Below are 21,680 nucleotides of genomic sequence, written 5' to 3'. Positions count from 1 at the left end.
AATCCAATTCTATCTGGGCTGTAAGTCTGGAAAAATGGATTATGCAAAATGTCTGACATTAACAGCCTGATGTGAATGTTGAACTGAGTTTGGGAGATCAAAGTATTTATACCTATGGATTTTAAAATAGGGCTACGACTAAAGCACCTGGCAATTTCTTGACAAAAGATTACACAAGTGATAAGAGGAGCATTTCCACTGGGTTATGCCAGCACTAACACAAGCATTACCCACCACGTCCACCGCTACATCTTAGATCTGCCCAGGCCTGAGGAGGTGGAACCATCCACGGCTGAGTCCAACACTTTGAGCCCTAAATTCTTCAAGGTTCCTGTTTCAGTCCTGGCAGGATTAAAACAGGGGCCATCCAATTGCAGCACTGCCAGCTCACTTTATTGTAAGCACCTATTTCTAATACCATTGAGAATTTTTTTTTTTTAAATGATACTCTCACACTTTTCACTGTCATTACATAGACACTGAACAGAAGATACTCCTTCCCTACTCTGCATCTGCAATAGCATCACCATCTCTGCCTTATATTTGTCTCACCCAGGTTAGCTGTTACACTTAATCCTTCCCTTAAATTTGTCATGTCAGTCTTAAAGAGTTATGGTCAGATCCTCAGGTGCCTACACAGGCCTTCACCTTCATTCTGAGTGAAAAATAAATACTACAAAACAGGTAGAATTGTAATAAATTCTTTATTAAAGTCATGTTACAAAATTTCTACCAACAGCTGTACAAGTGCTCAGTGTTAGGATGCCCTCTACCACCCCAGCAGAGGACTGCTGGTGCAGGGGACACCCAGCAGCTCCTCTGGTGCCTGAGCTGACCAGGTGAACAGAATAAGAGAATTTAAAGCATTTAAGTAAACCTGCAGTATGCAACATCCACTTAAATTGTTCAAGAAGCAGAGTGTATTATGTTGGTTGAGATGCTGAAAGTTAAGGAGTTAGAGATTTGTATCCTCCCATGAAAGCATTTGTCCACAAATTGGAAAAAAAAAAAAATCAGTAAAATGAATCTTTTCTTCCAGGCCCTCAAGTCAGAAGTAAGGTTCCTCTGTCAGATCTTTGGCTGATAAACTATCAGCTTGAATGAGCTTTAACCAGCTGCCTTCCAGCAGCATAAACTACAAGTCTAATCAGCTCTAAGTAAGCACACTACAAGTTCATGTGTATTTACAGAGAGCTTAGAAAGGCTATTTAGAAGTGGAAATGTATGTGCATTTGAACTCTAGCACTGATTGTCTTATCCTGAATAGTCTCCTCATGTTTCTGAATTTAAACATGGGTTAAACTGACAAGACCACAAACTAGCAAACTAGTCAATTAATGAAAGATACTAGTCATAATTGAAGGCCACAAAAATGGGATTGCAAATCTTTTAATGGGTTTGACCTAGCCCACTGATCCCATGGGAAATTAAAATAAACCAAACTCATGTTACTTTCCTGGGGAAATTTCTCACAAATAAACCAATAAAGGTGAACCAAAATATTGGTTCATCCCAAATTCCTTTTCCACATACATGTATACATGTAGGAATATGGGTTAGAATAGAAGAGCTCTGTGTACAACCTGTGCAAATTTTATATCTAGTCTGTGACTAAATTAAGTCCAGTGTAAAACCACTGTACTACTTCAGTAACTCACTTGGATTTTCTGTCACTTGTTCCATTCTGTGGTCCTGCCAATAAAGCAGCGCTAATCCCCTCGTTGCAGAGACACTGCCAAGCAAAACTCTGCTCTTCCCTTATTTCTCCTTCCACACAAAACTTCTCTCAGTGCAGTGAAAGCCCTGGAGCTCCCTGACCCATTCAGTCTTCATGGGGCAGGAAAAGCTGTTCTGGAGTGACAACTCAGGAAGAAACAGTGGCTGAAAAGGAGCAGAATCACACTTGTGCAAGTCTGTCCCAGTACAAGTCTGGTACAATTGTTATGGCTGTTTCCAAACAATTTCAGTGTTTGGAAATAGCATCTTTCCAGCCCCACGGAGACACAGGTCTCTGAACAGGTAGAAGGAGCAGACTGGTCCACGGAAGGGAGATGCAAGGAGTCACTGCTCCACCTGTCCAGCCCACACATTATCTTCTCCTCAGCTCTGTGTACTGCCTTGGCTACCGCTTATGATCCAATTCTCATTTTTGATAGCAATGTGTTAGCATTCAATAATTTTACATTAGCAGTAGCATACAGACATCCTGGATGTATGAAGCCTGCCAGAGCACCTCTTTTGTTACCACTCTTGGTTTGATGTGTTTGTATCTCTGCACACATGAATGATGCAAACACTAGTCTGCACTGGAGACAGTACCACTGTCACAGTTTCTCACTTCCCCGTCCCATCTGTCACCAGAATAAAACCCTGCCCAGGATCCACTTCAGGAAGCCACAAAAAGTTTGTTCCTTGGGGTGTAACCAAAAACCAGAGCTGGCAAACACTGTATTGTGTACACAGAAAGACTTATTCATGGGCCAAAAAGAGTCTCTGGGTACCAGCTGTATGCAGCACATGGGTTTTAGATTGAGATATGGCTTCTTAAACCACTGAAGTTTTCATCTGGATGCTGAGATTTTATTAAAAAGGAAAGCCACTACCACCCTAGAGGAAGAGCCACAGTTGTAGTCAGCATCACATTTTCAGCTGTATCAAAACGGAATTTTCTCAAAACAAAGCACTCTTTCTCCTCTGCTCCGAAATCCATCCCCCAGGGTTCACATCCATTTGCAACATCTTCATCACCCACTTGTCCTTCCTGGCCCCATCAATGAACTCATCAAGAGATAACTGCCCTGTGTATGAAAAGAGAGGAGGACACAAGATGGGGAGACAGAACATGACAGATAAGACAAGCAGAGGACGGCAGGAAGTAAAAACCATCTATGTTTCAGAAAATATGCTAATAAGACAAAAGCAATACTTCATTTCCCCACGCACTTTAGGCCAGCTAGCTGAAAGCCAAACCACCCCGCTGTAACGCTGCTGCAGCTCACACAGGCTCCTCCGGGAGGATGGCAAGCCTGATCCTGCAAGCTCCAGTTTGACAGGAGCCAGTCGTTACCCAGGCTGTTTGTGCTGGGGCTGGGACATGCACTCTGGCTACTGGGGCTTTCAGAGGACAAGATCTGTGCGGCATCAAAATCCAGACAGAATAGTGACCCCTTATTTTACATTAAAACAACAATGGAAATGATTTCATCCTGCTGCACCAAGTGACTCTTGATTCTGACAAACAGACCAGAACCAAACCCAACACATCTTATATGAGTAACATAATAGTCCTAAGTGATTTCTTGATAGATGTAATTAAAGCTAGCCTGCCCAGCACAGATAACTTCCCATTACACATGAACACAATCTGAGCCATCAGTCACTCACCATCCCCATTCTCATCCACTAACTGAAATATCCTGTCCACAACCTCCTCTGGTGTGAGCAGTGGGGTCCTCTCCTCCACCCCCGACCGACACACTTTCTTCAGCTTGTAGATAGACTGAAAAGAAGTTCAGAGATTAAGAGAAGGACTGGAAAATGAAAGCCAGTGAACTCCATTATCTTCCCAACAGTGTAAAGGTCTTTTACAAAGGCTGCAGTTTTAACCTTTCTAGAAAGATCTGCCACTCAACAGCCTCAGACCTTTAATGAAACCTCCGACCTTACGCTCACACACACTGCAGATTACTTCATTTGCTCTTTGAAGCTGCTGCCCTCCTATTTTCCTTACACATAGTGGTCAGACCTCAGGGTTCCTTTGCAAAGAACAAGGCAAGAGTTTCACAGATGGGAAAGTCATCTGACTTTTGAGTATATTTTTTTTCTAACATCTGAGGGCAGGCACATCTGGACTTACCCAGCTCTCTCCCAGGGAAATTGTGCCCAAGCTGCAAGATCAAACCTGTACTGGCACATATTTTGACCCATAGTTTCTGTTCCACTTTGTCACTGGAAAGGGGCAGATTTTATCTATTCCTCCCATGACAACCACCTGTTCATTATTAACTTTATTCCTTAGGCTGAAGGCTTTTGTCTGCAGTCTTCCCAGAGAGGGGATTAGCAAGGACCTAACGTAGCTCTGGCCAGTTCCTGGCTGACCTCAAAACTATAATTGAACCTGTCCCAGACAAGCTCCCAGATGCTCCCACACCTGCCATTGGTGCTGCAGGTAAAGCTGGTCACACCATCCAGCCAAAAGCACCTGCTTTTGCAGATTCAGTTTCTGATTCTTAACATTTCATTTCAGCTACAATCCTGGAATGCTTGATAACCATTAAGCCCCACCAGTACTGCTGTGCAAGGGTAGCAGCGCCTGTGGTGCAGGGGTGACACAGCACAGTCACCGAGATATTTACCTAAAGAATGAACCCAGGTACCCTGTGTCTGACTGTCTAAGCCCCAGGCCTCCCCTCACACCTTCATACAGTCACTGGTTAAAGCTAAGTGCAGAATAGAACAGAAACGCAGAAAAGAATCATTACAAAAGGGATTTCTGTACTAATTTGTGCCTCCCAGTGTATTCTCACCAACTGCTCAGGCAGTAAACTTGGCTCCTCTAAGGGGCATGGGGTGAAACCCTCTGCCACTGGCCAGTGCAATGAATCTTGGTGTAAAAAGGTTGAAAGGAAAGGCAGAGCAGAGACACAGGAATTCCACAACAGCACCCAGATGCAGCAGTTCTGGACAGCTTCAGCAGCAGCAGGGGCCAGGCTGCCCACAGTGGGTATAACTGATCCCTCAGCCACCCATCAGGCTCCAAACCACTGAGCACATAACCCCTTCACCAAGGTCAGGCATCTTCCCTTCATCACTATCTGCAGCTGCCTTGAAACCCAATTATCACAAAACCCATATACATCATTACATTGCCAAAGAATGGTGATTGCTCAAATAAGTGATTAGGCAATGCCTACTTACCTCAACAATTTCCAGCAGCTCAGGTTTATCTATGCAGCCATTCCCATCCCTGTCATATACTTTGAATGTCCACCTCAGCTTGTGTTCCAGTTTTCCTCGTAAAACAAGATTCAAGGCAGCTACATATTCCAGAAAATCAATGGTATTATCCTGTAGAAACAGAAAAGCAGCAGCTGAATGACACTTCACTGGGTATAGCTGATAGAAGACCTGAATAAAAACTGCCAGAAAGATAATCCATGGAACAGCTATTTATTTGCCACTTCACAGAAGATTCATGGCAGTTCAAGACCACCAGTAAGCACAGCCATACCCCTCTGCACCGAGGGTGAGTTCAATGGGGGGTGTGACAGTTCAGAGCAAAGCAATAAGTGGGGGACACAGCCAGGACTCCAGAAAGGAGAAATCCAGATATTTCAAGACAACACAGATTACATGGAGGGTGAGGAGGCAGATGAGGATCAGTGCAGGAGATACTGTCTTTTTGGGAAAGGATTGCCATTCTCAGTGACCTCAGCTGCCTCACCACTGAGACCAGCACCCGACTGTTACCCCTTCCTTCCATCCTTCCCCCTTGTTTGATCTTGATTCATCTGAGGGCTATGACAAAGAAAATGGCACCACTGAGGAGGCAGCAGCAAGAACACCCACAATAAAGGATTTACATCAGGTGTTCATCCTCCTAAAGGCTTTGGGCAGCCAAGGGATGCAGGGCTCCCTGGGCAGCCTCCAGCAGATGGCCCTCACCAGGTCAACACCATCCCAAGGCTAAGCCGGGGCCCACGTCACCTCGCAGCCCTCCCGACCCAGATAGCAAACCCCCAGGAAGGTCTGGGCTGCACATCTCCTCCCCGGGACGCTCTGCTGCGGGCACCCAAACGCTCAGCAGTACTGTGAGAAAAATCTGCTACTGCTGGACTTGGAACACCAGCACACATAAAGACATTGAGGAATTGTTTTTATTGTATTACTGTATTATTAATAATCCTTTAGATTGTTAGGCCCTGCTCAACTGATTATATACACCATCAGCACGTTTAAGCAAAAACATGAACCCAGGCCTAGTTTAGTGTTCTTAATATATGCAAGTACCAGCATCTCTTAAAAACAGATTTTCAGTCTTGTTTGGAAAAATCCTATAAACTAAGAATTGGACTTCACCTTTTATGCACACCATTTGCTCTGCAACGCTTTCTGCACAGCTTTCATAGCAGAATTTGGACCTGGCCCTTCAGTTTTTTGCAGGAATTTGGGTTTTGCCAACTTCAAATTCTGAGACAAATCTGACTTGACCACACCTTCCATAGCTTTTTTCATCCTTTCTCACAAACTGACTTTTGTTGTCACCTCAATGTGGCTTTGCTACTGGTTTCAAAGGAAGCTTAAGGGAAATTGATATTTCTGAGAGATGACAGACTTGTCTCCCCTTTTCCTATATTGATACACAGCAACAAACAACCCCATACTTTGAATATGATCAAGAGCTTTGGGGAAAAAAGTTGAACCATTTGGCAAGTATTGCTTACCCATTTCAAGATGAGAAAGGCATCTCAAACATCGCAGGCTAGTATTAGGCTATCTTTTGCAGCAGAACATGGGTATGCATGAACTGCTACTAAACCAGAAAGCCCACTTTTCCCAGGTGTCTGATGACAAATACAGCAATGGGAATCAAAACCAGAATGTCTGAATTGTTCAGCATTCCTTCACTTTTGAGCAGCTAAAATCAATATTTTGTTACATGCCACCTGTTCATACTGTATATATACACACTTCCTCCCACATATAGCAAGCCTGAGTAGGACTTTCCTCTGCTGTAAATCCCCCTCTACCATAACAGATAAATATTTTTTTTTCCATGTAGCAAGTTTGGCTATTTGAGGATCTTTCAACAATACTGTCTCAAAATGTGACTGCCTAAATTTCAACCTTTTAATCCATCTTTAGTCCATTAAAGGGACATTCTGTCCTTAATTTGTATGCAGAGTTATGAGAAGATATATCCATATCAGCCCATACAGAGTAGTGCCGCATGTGCGGCTTCTCCTGCCCTAGCAAGTCCACCACCCTTACCTTAGTCTCATGAAACATGGTAACAAGGGTGGGAACTGCACCAAAACACCTCCAAACTACAGAATACAGACGCACAAATTATTAGACAAGTAATTGTAAAAACTCCTCACCACTTACCCCATTCTTATCAAAAGCTCTGAACATGTTTTCAATATACTCTGCTGCTTCGCGGTTATCCTGGACACCAAAGAACTGCTTGAATTCGTGCATGAAGAGGGTCCCACTGGGACATTCAACCACAAATTTCTTATACCATTCCTGCAATTCTGCAACATCAATCTCTCCTTGCTCCCCTTCAGCATTGGCAAACTGCTGTCCCATTTTGGTCCGTAAAGCAAGATTTAAAAAAGAAGGAACAAAAGGAAAACCCTGCCCAAGTCCTTTGCTTGTATTGTTGTTTTATCACCTTCAGTTGATTTTCCTTTGTTCTTTTTCTTCTCGCTGTCTTGTACCTTTATTTGATGTTAAAATTGTGTCTTGTTATTTCACCTTCTTTTTGTGCGCTCACTTGGTGATTGTGGAGTTGCTTCTCTGCTTTAGGGCAGTATAACGTGTGGTATCAGGCACGTACAAAAATAACTAAGACCATTAGGAGATTCCCACCTATGAGTCACAGAGACCTTCAGATGTTCTGAGCTGTGCCCTATTTAGGAGCAGACTCCAGAGGCTCAGGGTCTTTCTGCACTTTAATACCTTCACATCAAAGAATTTGGGAGCCAAGGTTCCCTTTAGATAAAGCTCCACTCACTTTACTGGAGTTGTTCTAGAAACAAAAAAGGATTGTAAGTGAACTTCCCTAGCATTAGTTTTTCAATACTGGCATGTATTACCTGCTTGTGGGGGATGTTTCAGGGAAATAGGGGATAGTAATTAACAACAATTACACAGAGCAAATCCTAAAAAAATAAGCACATACAGCTAACACCACTCACATGAAAAGACCTGCTAATGTATAAAGTTAGTTGAATACCTACTACAGGCTTTACTCTATACAAAATGATTGAGAGAACTAGCAGATACATACAGATGCAAATATACATATTTCTCTCATTTTTACAATTCATTCTTAAAAACATCAGTTAAAAATAGCAAGAATCTTTTACTTCCCTATTTTTAAAGCATTGAGCTCTTCTTATTTCCCCCTTCCATGCTTTTATCTGTTGAGCTATTCCTTTTACTTACCCTTTACCACTGAACACTGCTTACCACTTTTATTACAGACACAACCTACAGCTCTACCCCAGCTGCCTTCTGCTGCACAGCTGCTCACCACAGATGAAGCCCTCCTCTCTACAGACAACCGACTGTTCTGCCATTTTCTCACTGGCGCCACCAGCTTTTATCCATATCATACCAGGTGTTCTGAACCCAGCCATTATCTGTGTCAGCTGGAAAGAAATGACCTGTAGCTATAAATGTGTCTGAGCCAGCCTAACATCTAGATAGGATTCTTCTTTTAAGAGGATTGGAGCAGCATTAATAGGAAACAATAGTCTCTATTATAATAATGCTAAGGCCTAGAAGGATTTAAGCTGTTAATTTTTTTGGTGCATTTATTTTCATTTGTTTGGAAAGAAGAGTTTCACACAGGGAAAAATACTACTTAAGAATCAGTCTAAAACTTGATAGTGTTGAACAGTACAGTAGCTCATACTGTATTGTAAGAACAGGGTTTGTTCTGAATCTACTCATACCTGTAAGTAACCCACCAGTGGTAGTGTGTGTATACATACACAGATTTTCAGGAGTATGGTATAACTTTGCACTTCTGTGCACAAGGATGCCCAGGTAATGCAGGATTTCACTTAAGAGTCTCAATTAAGAAAAGGTCATAGGTTTTCCAACAGAAGTATGGAGGTGGATGGGAAGGACCAGAGGAGTTGCTGGAAAGCTTAAGACTTCTATCTTTCAACAAAAAGGTATATTTTCATTTAATAACATTGAGGAATCCTATTTGTCTGTGCCTATAAGAATGCACCACAATGAATAAACTCAGTCCTTCCTTTTGTAAATGCTTCAGCCCCTGACTTGAAGATCACTTGTCTGCAGCGGAGCAGCTTGAGGTCTGGCTCATCAAAAAAAGTTATCCTGGATTTATTCCCCAGTGTTTGTCTCTTAGCTAGGCCTACTAGAAAAGCCTTTGGCAGCCACAATCACTGTGGTATTTATAAAATAGTTCTGTTGCATTCTCCATTTCCCCATGCTCAGTTACACATACCATGTAAAGAAGCAGCTTGCTTCCCTCAATGATATTTCTTGAATCATCTTGCCTAATATCTGGTGAGGGCATGGGTTCTCTCTGGGTCACAAACAGCTTTTGGGAAGTAGAGGTGCTGCTGGGGGGGAGCTCATCGCATGTTTTCCTGCAGCACAGCTGGGGAGTTTTGCAGGCGCTGGGGTGAAGCCTTTCCACCATTTTGTGCTGCGCTCCTGCACCGAGGCTGCACGCTGGAATGTGAGTGCTGAGAGCACCCGGCAAGACTCCACATGCCCAGGATGTTGTCTTGCCTCATTGCATAATTTTGTTTTGCCTTATGGGAACTTAGTGATCTGTTCCCAGGAGAGAAGATGGTTCCCCTTTGTTTTGATGACTACAGTCTTTTCCAGCTAGGAACAAAGGACTGCAAGAGACCTGGGTTACAAAGCCTAGCTGGTGCTATTGCAGGTATCATGACATACAATCGTGTTGATAAAAGTACTGATGTTAATTTGGCACTGAAATAAAGTAAATCCTATAGCTCCTGGTATGAAAATTCCTCTGCATACACTCTCATTGACCAAAGTGTGCGCTCTGCAGACTGTCCTGAAGGAGCTGCTGTCTCTCAGCCAGCAGAATGTCACTTTATGAAGTACAGTTTATCAGCCAAAGGATTTTTTTCATTTGATTTGAGAAATAAGATGCAGGTAGAGGTAAGTATAAGCAAGGAGAACTAAAAATAAAAAGAATGATTTCTAGAAAACAGTACAAGAAAGAGGTTGGTACTATTGGGCTGCCCGAAGGGTTGGGATCAATGCTTTATATATTATGTCAGAGTGAATGCTTTGGGTGATTAGCTGCAAACATGTAACATCTGATTACGTGTCCTGCCTAAGGAATTATCCCCTATTATCACCTATACAGTTTAAAAGCTGCAGAGTTTCCCAGCCAAGAGCATGGAAAAAGACAGCTTATTTCCCATCAGTTCACTAACACAACATGCTGCCACATGCTTCAGCAGAGGCTGGTAGAAACTCAAGGAAAAAAAAACCAGCCCAAACCCTGCAGAGGTCTGGGAAGACTCATTTGTTTGGCATCTGCGTTACCACTCAGGTGAAGGCAGCGGAGGCTGTAACAAAGGCAGCAGGGTGCAGGCAGGCCCGGCTGCCCGGCGGGAGAGGTCCAGCTTCAGTGAAACTGGAGGCAAGACTAGATCCCTCGCCCACGCCGGAGCAGCCCTGGCCTAGTCGTTTTGCTGCATTGCTCCATTATTTTAAATACCCCTGACCTGCCGTAAGACCACTCTCGTGGGTTGGGCAATCTCAGTGTCCTTAGAGTGGGCCTAGAAAGAGCAAAGCTCTGCCCAGGGCTGCTTTGGGGCATGCGGGTGAGTGGGCAGCATCACCGGTGGTGTCTGCTTCCAAAGCTCCCTGAGCACCAGACCGCAAGGAAAGCAAACCCAAAGCATCCTTAAATTTACCCGTGGCCAGGCAGGACGGACATGTGGACAGAAGGAATGCAGGGAGGATGAACAGTGGCTTTTGTGCCGACCCGACTGAGGAGAGATCAAAGATCCCTCATACTTGGGCTGGGAGTTCAGCCCAGCCTCTCTGTGTCTCTCCCCAGCTGCTCAACAAATTGGCCACACGGTCGCAGGTTTTTATACAGCGGGAATAACGTGGTAGAAGGCATTATTACAGGAGCAGCTGTCCCTTGTTTTGCATATCAAAAATGGTCAGGTACCACTAACAAAACCGATGTAAAATCCACCATTGCAGTGCTATCCCACAAAGCAAACGCTACCCTGCAAGTGTCACCTGTCTTTTGCTTATTGCCAGGAAGATGTTATGTGCTGACAAACTCCCGCCAAACGTTACCTCTGAGGGGCTGCATTTCAGTGATGAAAGAAGCCTGAAATATTTACCTTGCACTCAGCATCTTGCAAGGCAAACTTTCCAAGAAAAATGCAGAATTTACATTTTGTCTGTGTGTGAAGTTTTTAAAACTTTGCATAGTTCCAAAGTCTTGGCACAGGACTGAGCTTGGGCCCTACATCAGCCTTTCCAAAGCCGGGATTCAGCACTATCCACAGTGCTCATGGTGGGAAGGAGAAGGGAAATTCCCGCAGCTGCTTTCTGGTTGGGTGAAACTGAATAGCAAAGTATTGTACGGCCTCTTGAAACCGAGATTCACCACTGAGTCATGGTCCTCCACCTATGAGGAAAAGCAAAGAAACGGGAGGCTGGTGGGGATGGTGGTGGCAGGCCGGGGAGCCCAGGGTGGGTGAGTGAGCGGAGAGGTGGAGGAGAGCAACATTTTTACACTTTTCAAGAGCAAACTGTGTGCCCGTGGCTTTGGGATAATCACAGGTGACTTCGTTGTTCCATGCTACGGGTTGGCTGGGCCAAATACGCTTTAAACGGTGAAAACCCGGAGGCTTTTTTTGGTTTTTTTTTGTTTGGGGTTTTTTTGTTTGTGTGTTTTTGTTGTTTTTTTTTTTTTTTTTTTCCTCCTAAATATTCTGTTTCAAACAGAAAAGCGACACGGTAAACCGACGGGGCCGCGGATGCTCCGCTCGCCCCCCGGGAAGGGGGGTGTTGGGGGGGTTGTGCCGGGCCACTCGGCGCTGCCGCAGCCCCGCGGGCGCGGAGCGGAGCCTCCCCCGCGGCCGGGGGCGGAGCGGGGCGGGCGGCGGCGCGGCTGCGCCCAGCGCACCTGGGCAGGTGAGGGCGGAGCGGGCGGCGACTGCGCTCCGCGGCCGCGCTCCCCTCGCCCCGCCGCCGCGCCCACGCGTGGGCCCCGCGGGGCGCCCGAGAGCCCCCCCCGGGGGGGAGCCGCTCCCCCCCGCCCGCCGGAGGGGTAAGTTGCGCAGGGGCGGGGGTCGCGGGGCCCCGGTGGGACGGGACCGGCCCCGCGCCGCGCCCGTGGATCCGGTGGGACCGCGGCGCGCCCTTGGCGAAGCGCCGTTCCGGGGGGTCCGTGGTGTTGGGGGGGGCGCGGCGCAGTTTGGTTGGAGCCAGGAAGCCCGCGGGGATCCGGAGAGCGCGGCGCTGCGCGCAGGATACGCGGGTGGCCGCGGGGGGGTTCGCGGCCCGGGGCCGGCAGCAGCGTCCCGATCGAGCTGGACGGGGCGGGGGGGGTCGTCCGGGTCTGAAGGCAGCCGGGAGGGTAAAAAGCGCTGAAAAAGCCTCTTGAAAGCTCCTTCCCCATCCGCGCCCGCGGGTTGGGCTGTATTAGCCCTGGGCTACGTCTTTCAAGTTGGCGTAAACTGAGGCCTAGAGTTAGGGCAAGGGGAATATTTGCCCCCCGCCCACCCTGTTCACCCACAGCGGTTTGGGACCACAGCAGTTACCACCCCGAGAACCCAAATTATCTGTAGCAGCCCGTGCCCCTTCCGACCTCGCGGGCTGTCGAGGTGAGGCAGGGGGCTGAGGGGACCAGGTTGGGGCGCGGGGACTGGGAATGGTGAGAGTTAGTTGTGCTCAAGGCGTGTTGCTCGCCCTGTGCAGGGCAGGGGGGCTGCGAGAAAAGTGATGTCCCGATCTCTGAAACGTGGCAGCTGAAGGCTCCCGGCGTAGGGAGGCGATTCAGTGTCGGGCACTTGGATGGAGAGTCAGCCACTTTCTCTGTGGGAATGTTAAGGGTTAGGCTGCTTGCCTTTGAAAAAATTAATACAAATCCACTAAATACAGGATAATGTAATCAAGCAAAGGTAACGAGCGAGGAATGAGGCCTGTGGTATCGCAGTGACGATACCATGGATCAGAGAAGACCCTCGCCTCCTTCAGAGGAACGGGTGGAGCGGGAGCACCGGATCCGCTCGGGTGTGCAGGTGCAGAGTGGGAGCATCTGTGCCGCGAGGCTGGGACAGGCTGCGGGGGGTGTGTTCCTGCGTGTCGCTCCGCCGGCTGGCACCGCGCCGCAGCCCGGCGAGTCCCCGCAGCTAACCGGGGCTGTCCCTGGCCTTGGCCGCTCAGCCGCAGCCCTTGGGGAAGTGGCTGCGGGGTGTCGGCTTCTTCCTGTGCTTGCTTGAGTTGTTTTTGTTGGGGTGAATGTCTCCCCTCCAAGGAAAAACGTCTCCATAATAATTGGGGTACAGGGAATAGTTACATCACTGACCAGAGCTGCATTAGCAGCACAGGGATGTGCTAATTACCCCCCACCCACTGGCCAATCTGAGTGGGAATAAAGCAAACTGGAGGGTTCCTGGGTACGTGCACCGAGGAGTCTTGCGTGAGGGCCGAGCCTCCCTTGGCAAATCCCATTAATAGTGTGAAGACGTTCCCCCAGCTCACCCTTGCAGCTCCCAGAGTGGGAGCAGCCTCTGGCGTTAGTGGACCCCACTGGATCGAAGTTGAAGGTTGTAAGAGGCTGACTCACCGTCTGAGCCGAGCCATGGGATTCAAGTTGATTTGCTCTCAGTTATTATGTCAACAAGTCATCGGTGATAAAAGGTCATAAAGCATTGTAATGTCGCGTATTGACAGGCGCTGTCGTATCCGAGGGACAATTCAAACCTCACACGGCAGCGCCAGCGCACCCTCCGTGTGCCCAAATTTATTTTCTTTGAGGGACATATGAATTTTTCTCCCCGTTGTGTGGGTTTGAATTTACTCCTGGTCTTGCAAATGAGTGTATACACACACGGTGTATGTTATTAGAAGCAGAGGGGTCTGCCTGTAAAGTGTAAAAGAGATTGTGGAAACAAGCTTTGGTTTGGATTTCTTTGTTACAGTGAGAAGTCACTTTTTTTATCTTTGCAAGGGAAATCGATACCTGGTTTTGGTCTCAATTCTAAGTCCAGGATTAAGCTGGACTTTGTGTCTTTGCAAACATGCTACTGAAAGTTTAATTCTGATAGCATTTTTGACATGGATAACTAATACAGCAGGATTTCAGAAACACAAAAATAATTTTGATGATTGCTGTCTGATCCTTTGCAGCTCCTGGGAAGCAGCCTGCTAACGTGCCCAGGACCTTGATGAAGCACATTTTCAAACTATTATTTAAAGATGATTTGCAGTTGAATCTGAACATTTTCTTTGCTTAACAGATAAAATACATTGTGTTCAGATTCATTTTGTGTGAACACTTGCATCTGAATGGGAACTGCAGGTATTTGAACAAATAAAACCTGTTCCTAGACTAGTTCTTGGATAGGATTTTTTAATCTTCTCTATCTCTGCTACTAGACACATTTTGCAACTCCTGCAGGAGCCTCCATTCAGGGCTTATGGCAAAGGTTTTACTTATCCTGTAACTGCTTTATTAATGGGAGTATTTCTAATTTCTCACATCTGTTTCAAGATTTACAAATGAGTATGAGAGATACGCCTTCTAAGCACATGTGTAGTGTGAAAGTCCCTTCCCAAAATCTAAAGATACCAAATGCTGCCTCTTCTTGCAGAGGGACAGTCATTAATTTTGTTTGTTTGGCTTTGTGTCTGTTCTGCACAAGAATAATATTGTTTGTTGGCTGCAAATGTAGTAGCAGCACAAGGCTACTTAAACAACAGATTTGCTCGGTTAACTACAGCATTGTTTTTTAAAAAAACCTAAACATTGTGTCAACATCACTTGATTTTAGCAGGAGTGCAGGCAGACTTGCAGTTCATGTCCTTCTGGATAAACATCCTGGTTATTATAGGTCAGTGATGTTTGCGAATGATTGTACTGCATTCAGAGCATTCATGAAAAAGTCATGGAATGACTTGCAGAGGAACTTCTGTTTCTGTGATAAAACGGCCCCCTCCATTTCAGCCTGATGCTTCTGCCTTTACCTCAGCTGGGGCAAAAGCCTCTGATTTGGCACATGTTAGTTCTTCTCCTCCTCGATGCAAGTCTGACACGGCTGAAGAACTGATCAGATCGGCCCCCCCTCGCTAAGGCGTACGTGGAGGCTTTTGAAATTCTACTGCCTGTTCTTGCTGTGGCTTGTTTGTGGCTTTGCCTCCTGCGCAGCGTTTACAGCTCAGGTGTGATTTGGGCTCGCCCTCCGTGTGCTCAGTTAACACAAGTAACGCGCTGTCTCTGCTTACGGGAATATTTAATAGGGAGTTGTTAATCTTGTAACAATTATGGTCCCCGCTTACTGATGCGTTTGTAACTCCTGCTGGCAGAAGAGTCAGAAGAGCTGAATCTGAACTGGCGGTTTCAATGTGCAGTAACATAACAACCAATAGCAGTAACATGGCATAGGGTCCTTTTCCTTTTTCCTGATTTTTTTTTTTTTCAAAGCGTATGAGTTTCAACTAACCTTTAGCAGCTGGTCTACTATTATCCCCATCTTTTGTAGACAATGGCGTTACACCCGCGAAGAGTTCGCTTGAAGCCGTGGCTGGTAGCCCAGGTAGATAGCGGTATGTATCCCGGCCTTATCTGGCTAAACCGAGAAGCCAAGCGGTTTCAGATCCCCTGGAAGCACGCAACTCGGCACAGCCCGCAGCACGAGGAGGAGAACACCATCTTCAAGGTGAGGGAGGGGAGAGCTCCGGTATATCACGGCTCTTACACAGAGACAAAGGGTTGAATTGTTGGCCCGGGAGCTGGGCAGGCATCTCGGTAGCTGTTTCCAGGCACATTTTGTCCTATTTCTTTGACCTCAGAAAAGCCACTTTGTGCACCTGGATGCCAGGCTTGGCACTGCCTGAAACGGTGTTGAGTTCTTTAACCCCTTCCGACCAGCAAAGGCCAGGCAATGTCTGATGGCGTGGACCCTGGAAGATTACTGCTATTTGCTTCATCTGCTTGGTTTAGGATGTGGTAACCGGCTTGCTCTTAGCAGCAAACCATTAAATACTGTTAGGTAAATCTTAAGAGGTCCACCATAAACTTCCAGTACTCATCGCTGCTGTCCCTAATACTCTTATCCCAAGGGATTCATTGTAGGTCCCACACTCCTTTGAGGAATTTCTGACCTCTGCCTTGGAGGGATCTTGGACTGATAGTCTGATTTTGGGGTGAGAGGGAGAGGGCTGGCTGGAGGTCTGGGGCTGCTGTTCCACTCCATTTTAACCAAGCCCGTTCCTCCTGCGTGGGGTATGGCTCACTGTCAAAAACAACTTTTAGTATTGAACCCGAGACCTGGAAAAACTCAGTGCACAATCCTGTACAATTTATATTTTCTTAACTTGTATGAAGATGTGTGTTCAGAATTGTTAATGGTATTTGGAAATCTGGATTTAAATCTTTTTTTCTCCCCCTTCTTTTAATGGGAAAAATATTAAAGCGGGAATTTCCGTTGTTACTAGAAGAGCTATACTAAAGACTTCTGTAAGAGAAGAATTTTACAGAGAGTTTGTTTGGAAGTTTGATTTCTGATAAAAGCTGGTCTGTTGAGAGGGCTGGACTGAGCACAGTGTACTTTGTCCCCAGGCATGGGCTGTGGAAACGGGAAAGTACCAGGAAGGAGTCGATGAGCCTGACCCTGCAAAGTGGAAAGCCCAGCTCCGATGCGCTCTTAACAAAAGCCGGGAATTTAATTTGATGTATGATGGCACCAAGGAGGTGCCCATGAATCCTATTAAAATTTATGAAGTGTGCGATATCCCGCAGTCCCAGGGATCAATCATTAATCCAGGTGAGGGCCTTGCTGACACAGGGACGGTTACTGAGCAGGCGTTTGTCCAATGCGAGTCCCTTTCCCTTCGCGGCGTTAACTCTCACACTGCCTTTGTGTGCAGCAGAAAGCAGCTGCCGTGTGTAAGCCCGGCTGTACTTAAACTAAGAGGACTTTGAACCACAGTGTATCTGTACTAAAATTAATAAAGCTGTGCACAGTTGCATGTTTCCTGCTAAACAGTCCAATGTTGGCGATAGTTTATCTGTATCCTTAGCTTTCTAGAATTATATATTGAACTGAAAATAGTATGTTGTACAGATCAGATTTTTTCCTTTTTTTAACTTGTATTCGGAAAATACACAAATTTCCATTATTGTGTAGAGCCAGTATGAAGATTACATTATTTTTTTCAAGAAATGCATTGCAGTGTTTCACAGTGATCGGCTGCCCACAAGAATGTGCTTGTTTGCAGGTTCCACTGGCTCAGCTCCATGGGATGAAAAGGATAATGATCTTGATGATGAAGAGGAGGAAGAATTGAATCAATCTCAGCATGTCCCTATTCAAGAAACATTTCCATTTCTTAATATCAATGGTTGGTGTCATAGACTAATGTATTAGTGAACATATTTGCTTGTAAATTGGTGTGTGCTTGAAATAAAACCTTGGTTTATTGAAGAATTGTTTCTTTTTTGTAGATTCTCCAATGGCTCCAGCCAGTGCAGAAAACTGCAGCCCTGAAGCTGTGTGGCCAAAGAATGAACCTCTAGATATGGAAATGCCCCCAACTGCGCTGCAGCATGACTTCTTCAGCAGCCCTGAGCTCTGGATCAGCTCTCTGCCAAGTATGTATACGGATTTGTAGCACTTCTGTCATTGTACTTTAAAAAAAAAAAAAAAGGTGTTTTGGCTTTTTCCAGTGGCTGTTTGCTTGTTAGCATGGAGCACTGTGTATAGTTTAAACATCCCTGTGACTGTAGCATGGATTGTGTGGTGTGTCTCTACTGCTGATGCAGTACATGCAGAGGTCCAGGAAAAGCCGTACTGACAGGTTCTCTCTCAGTGACAGACCTAGAAATCAAGTTTGAATATCGAGGAAAGGAGACTGGACCGACGACAACTGTAAGCAACCCACAGGGATGCAGACTTTTCTATGGAGAGCTGGGTCCTATGCCAGACCAGGAAGAGCTCTTTGGGCCTATTAGTTTGGAGCAAGTAAAGTTCCCAGGAACAGAGCAAATCACCAATGAAAGGCAGAAGATCTTCACAAGTCGGCTGCTGGATGTTATGGACAGGGGACTGATCCTGGAGGTCAGTGGCCATGCCATCTACGCTGTCCGGCTCTGCCAGTGCAAGGTGTACTGGTCTGGTCCCTGTGCACCTTCCTCCACCACACCAAATTTGATCGAGAGGCAAAAGAAAGTCAAACTCTTCTGTCTGGAAACGTTCCTAAGTGGTAGGTAACTTCTGCTTCTGGAAAATAGCTTTGGATGCCGGTCTGGGCACTTGGTGGCACTATTGGAAAGGGTGGTCTGCACTGGGGCTCAGCCTGGATGCACCAGTTAGTTTGCTTGTTCGTTTGTGGGGCGTGGGTAGAGGTCACTGTTCCCCCGACTTCAGCGGACCGTGGAGCAGGTATGCGTCAGAAGGAAGTGAGTGTACACTCATTTAATGTTCTGAAAAATATGGGAGGGCCTTGCTTTTAAAGAAAGCTCTTCTGGGTGCAAGAAACAAGCTGCAGTTGTGTAAGAGGTGGCTCTGGCAAAGGACAGTGTGTAGGTAAGACCTGGAATGATACAGCAGGGTGGGATGTGGTGAGTGTTTCTAACCGAAAGAGGACAACCCCGCAGCATTCTGCTTTTCCTCCTAGAGCTGATTGCCCATCAGAAAGGACAGATTGAGAAACAGCCACCATATGAGATCTACTTCTGTTTTGGAGAGGAATGGCCTGATGGAAAACCCAGGGAGAGGAAGCTGATTGTGGTTCAGGTAGGAGCTGAGGCTCTGAAGTGGCACGTGCCAGCCTTGCTGGGGCCGGCGTTGGCTCTGGATACCAGAGACCTGTCTGCTCTGTGTTGTGGTTACTGACCCTGGGAAACCCCAGTAAGGCTGGTGGGTTTTGCCACGGCAAATACAAACGCTACGTGTGCCGAATAGTATCAGCCTGTGAGTGTGTTTTAGGTTATTGTGGAAGCCACCCCTGGCATCCACGGCAGGGAATTCCTGCAAAATAACAGGAATATACTCTGTGACCATTAGGCTGAAACAACTGACTACTTCTTAAACAGGTCATTCCAGTTGTGGCCCGGATGATCTACGAAATGTTTTCTGGTGACTTCACGCGCTCCTTTGACAGCGGCAGCGTGCGACTCCAGATCTCTACACCTGACATCAAGGACAACATCGTGGCTCACCTGAAGCAGCTGTATCGGCTGCTGCAGAACCACCAGGAGGGGTGGCCGATGCAGGCCCCCGCCATGCACATGGCCCAGCCGCTCCCGGCCCAGTGACGGGCCCTTTGCTTTGCCCCACGGTTTCTTATGTTGTATATACAGAAAAGTATTTCTTAACGAGTGCCTTGCCTAAATCTAAATAAAATCTGTAAATCTGGTCATCCGATTCAGTTTCATCTGTCTGTGGTACTTTTGGTTAGGAAGTGTTCAAAAGGGAGGGGATTGCGGGAATGCCTCTAGCTCCTTCACCACTTTTGGCTGTTTGCTTAAGCAACCAATATGTATAAACCAGATTTTCAATTCTGTAATTTTTTTTTATCCACTATTGATACATTGTATATAAATACTTGATCATTAGAGGGGAAAAAAAAAAAATCTCTATTAAAACCGCCTGGAGAATATCACCTTGTCTAGTTTTCTCTTTAACTGGGCTGTAGCTACTTGCTTGGGAGAGGCCGACACTCCAGTGTGCTTTTTTTTTTATAGCTATGTCTACACACACACTATACACACATATATATTTTTAAAAACCCAGCTCTGCACATTCTGAGAAGCCACCCAAAGCTGAAAGCAGCTACTCCTACAGCTCTGGGAGATGGCTCTGTGCTGTGCCCCCCCCGCTGCTTCCCCGAGCTGTGGCTGAGGGAGATGGCAGTGGCCTGTTCCTAAACCGCCGCTTCCTTGTCGATGAGGCCGCTGGGGCCCGGGCCCAGGCCTAGGCCGGGGCGGAGCGGAGCGGCCTTTCCGGGCGGGCCCCAGCCGCTCCGCCCCGGGCTCCCGCCCACGCTAGCACCGAGGCCGACCCGGAAGCGGTGGGCCCGGCCGTGGCTTCCCCGCAGCGCACCGCGGCCATGGGCCCGGCGGCCGGGGCGGAGGCTCCGGCGGGCAGCGCCCTGTCGGCGCCGCAGCTGGTAGCGGCGGCGCGGGAGGAGCTGGGGGCCGGGGCCGGGCGGCGGCGGTTGCCGGCGGCCCGCGCCCTGCAGCTGGCCGGGGAGGTGCTGGCGGTGGCGGCGGGGCTGAAGCCGGCCCTGCTGTACGACTGCGGCGCGGCGGGCCCCGCCGAGCTCCGGCGGTACCTGGCCCGGCTGAGGGAGGCCGGGCTGGCCCCCCGCCGCCTCCATGTGCTGGGCGCGGAGGGCTCGGCCCTGCTGCTGCACCCGGGACTCGCCCGGCGGAGGCTGGTGGCTGTGCTGCGCGCCCACCCCGCGCCCTTCGTGGACGTCTCGGCAGGGCGGCCTTGCCCGGCCCTTTGCGGGCCAGCGGAGGCCGAAGCCATCAGGGGCCATCTTGCCGCCCTCCTGGCCCACTTAAAGGCTGCCGAGGCCACCAGCGCCGGCCCCGTGTCCTCCAGCGAGGTTGTCCCCGCGGGCTGGAACCTCTGCACCATCGTCGGGGTGCTGCTGGGCTACCCGGCAGCGTACACCTTCGCCGTGGAGGAGGGTGCCCAGAACTGCCTGGCGCTGACGCCGCTGAGGGTGTTCACAGCCCAGGCCTCCTGCCCCAGGATCAGGGATGGTCTCAGGGTCCAGATCTACTCCTTCAGCATCCCCGAGAGCCTCTGCGCAGAGCTGAAGGAGGTGCTGGACGCCTGGTGCGATGAGCTGAAGGAGGCCTTCAGCGCTCAGAGTGACTTTGTAGATCTCCGCATTTCGAGCGAGGTGGTGTCTCTTCCAGCAGTTGCCTTGTAAAACACAAACAAACTCAGACTTTTTAGCGTATTTCTCACTTGCATCAGCGACTGAGGCGAGAGATCTGGTTCCCGTATGCGTGGCCCATTGTGGCTCTCTCAAGAGGCCCCTGAGGAACAAATGCTGAATTTTGACGTCTCGGGCCCTGGACCTTATAGACCAGTTGCAAATCAAAAGCTGTGTGCTTCCCAGAAGACCAGTGTGTGGATGTACGTGCTCACAGCTGCTCTGCAGCCTCCATCCAGACTGCGGAGTATGCCCTGTAAAGTTAGGGTATATTTATTTGCTGCAAACAGCTGAGGATTAATAAAAAATTTGAACACCACAGTATTTTGAATTTGTGAAGTGTACTGTACGCTCCATATCATATTTACTAGTCATGCAACATGGTGTCATGCACCACCTCGTAGCTGAGACTGCGCTTGAATGAGGGCAAGAGCTTCCATAAAACCCACGCAGTGCAGCTCCAAAAGGGGCTTAAAACCCCTGTCTCTGTCGAATTAATGTGGTGCTGGCAGTGAAAGGGAAGCCGACGTGACTGTGGGGACGCTTGGCCATGAGACAGGCTAGAAGAGCAGTGAGCCGAACTGGGCCTGGAGGTGGGAAAGTTGCTCAGGACAGCCAGTGCATGGAGGGAGTATGAGGGGACTGTGCTAAACCCTGTGCTGGTTTTGTCAGGTATCGGTAGAGATGGTCAGGATCGAATACCTCCCATTTACTGAGGCAATAAATAAAGGAAGAGGATTTTGTAGTCCTCTCAGCTGCCGGGCATGAAAACCAGGGAGCTGGAT

General features: G+C 47.7%; 3 protein-coding genes across 7 annotated transcripts; 2 read left to right on the top strand and 1 right to left on the bottom strand.

Moving 5' to 3' along the window:
- Positions 1-685: 685 nt before the first annotated feature.
- On the bottom strand, positions 686-8,271 carry GUCA1B (guanylate cyclase activator 1B). Of its 2 annotated transcripts, XM_074850390.1 has the most exons (5): positions 8,173-8,271; positions 7,108-7,753; positions 4,918-5,067; positions 3,385-3,499; positions 686-2,798 (listed from the first exon to the last, which is right to left on the bottom strand). In XM_074850390.1, exons 2-5 carry the CDS (start codon positions 7,309-7,311, stop codon positions 2,671-2,673), a joined length of 597 nt encoding a protein of 198 aa, XP_074706491.1. In that variant the 5' UTR covers positions 7,312-7,753; positions 8,173-8,271; the 3' UTR covers positions 686-2,670. The 2 variants fall into 2 exon arrangements, with proteins under 2 accessions (XP_074706491.1, XP_074706492.1); XM_074850391.1 differs by lacking the exon at positions 8,173-8,271 and having other exon boundaries at positions 7,108-8,161.
- A 3,189-nt stretch (positions 8,272-11,460) lies between these two features.
- On the top strand, positions 11,461-19,367 carry IRF6 (interferon regulatory factor 6). 4 transcript variants are annotated; one of them, XM_074850061.1, is made up of 8 exons: positions 11,461-11,470; positions 15,483-15,659; positions 16,562-16,766; positions 17,221-17,343; positions 17,447-17,593; positions 17,812-18,204; positions 18,619-18,737; positions 19,037-19,367. In XM_074850061.1, exons 2-8 carry the CDS (start codon positions 15,486-15,488, stop codon positions 19,256-19,258), a joined length of 1,383 nt encoding a protein of 460 aa, XP_074706162.1. In that variant the 5' UTR covers positions 11,461-11,470; positions 15,483-15,485; the 3' UTR covers positions 19,259-19,367. The 4 variants fall into 4 exon arrangements, with proteins under 4 accessions (XP_074706162.1, XP_074706160.1, XP_074706161.1 ...); XM_074850059.1 differs by lacking the exon at positions 11,461-11,470 and adding an exon at positions 11,476-11,556; XM_074850060.1 differs by lacking the exon at positions 11,461-11,470 and adding an exon at positions 11,982-12,046.
- Positions 19,368-20,013: 646 nt separating this feature from the next.
- On the top strand, positions 20,014-21,216 carry C25H1orf74 (chromosome 25 C1orf74 homolog). The gene has a single exon (XM_074850120.1). The coding sequence runs from the start codon at positions 20,053-20,055 to the stop codon at positions 20,887-20,889; it is 837 nt and encodes a 278-aa protein (XP_074706221.1). The 5' UTR covers positions 20,014-20,052; the 3' UTR covers positions 20,890-21,216.
- Positions 21,217-21,680: the final 464 nt, after the last annotated feature.

The sequence above is a fragment of the Strix aluco genome, chromosome 25 (genome assembly GCF_031877795.1).
Source record: "Strix aluco isolate bStrAlu1 chromosome 25, bStrAlu1.hap1, whole genome shotgun sequence".
In the NCBI taxonomy this organism is placed as follows: Eukaryota; Metazoa; Chordata; class Aves; order Strigiformes; family Strigidae; genus Strix; species Strix aluco.
The sequence above is the reverse complement of the archived record's forward strand: the minus strand, read 5'-3'. Positions and strand labels throughout refer to the sequence as shown.

Bases quoted from the DNA above. Each gene is read 5' to 3' on its own strand.
- C25H1orf74 (XM_074850120.1), top strand. From the start codon at position 20,053: ATGGGCCCGGCGGCCGGGGCGGAGGCTCCGGCGGGCAGCGCCCTGTCG.
- IRF6 (XM_074850061.1), top strand. From the start codon at position 15,486: ATGGCGTTACACCCGCGAAGAGTTCGCTTGAAGCCGTGGCTGGTAGCC. The intron at 16,767-17,220 runs GTGAGGGCCTTG...GCTTGTTTGCAG, and splicing joins GGGATCAATCATTAATCCAG to GTTCCACTGGCTCAGCTCCA. The intron at 18,205-18,618 runs GTAGGTAACTTC...TTTTCCTCCTAG, and splicing joins TCTGGAAACGTTCCTAAGTG to AGCTGATTGCCCATCAGAAA.
- GUCA1B (XM_074850390.1), bottom strand. From the start codon at position 7,311: ATGGGACAGCAGTTTGCCAATGCTGAAGGGGAGCAAGGAGAGATTGAT. The intron at 5,068-7,107 runs GTAAGTGGTGAG...CTGTTTCTACAG, and splicing joins GAGCTTTTGATAAGAATGGG to GATAATACCATTGATTTTCT. The intron at 2,799-3,384 runs GTGAGTGACTGA...TTTCATACACAG, and splicing joins AGTGGATGAGAATGGGGATG to GGCAGTTATCTCTTGATGAG.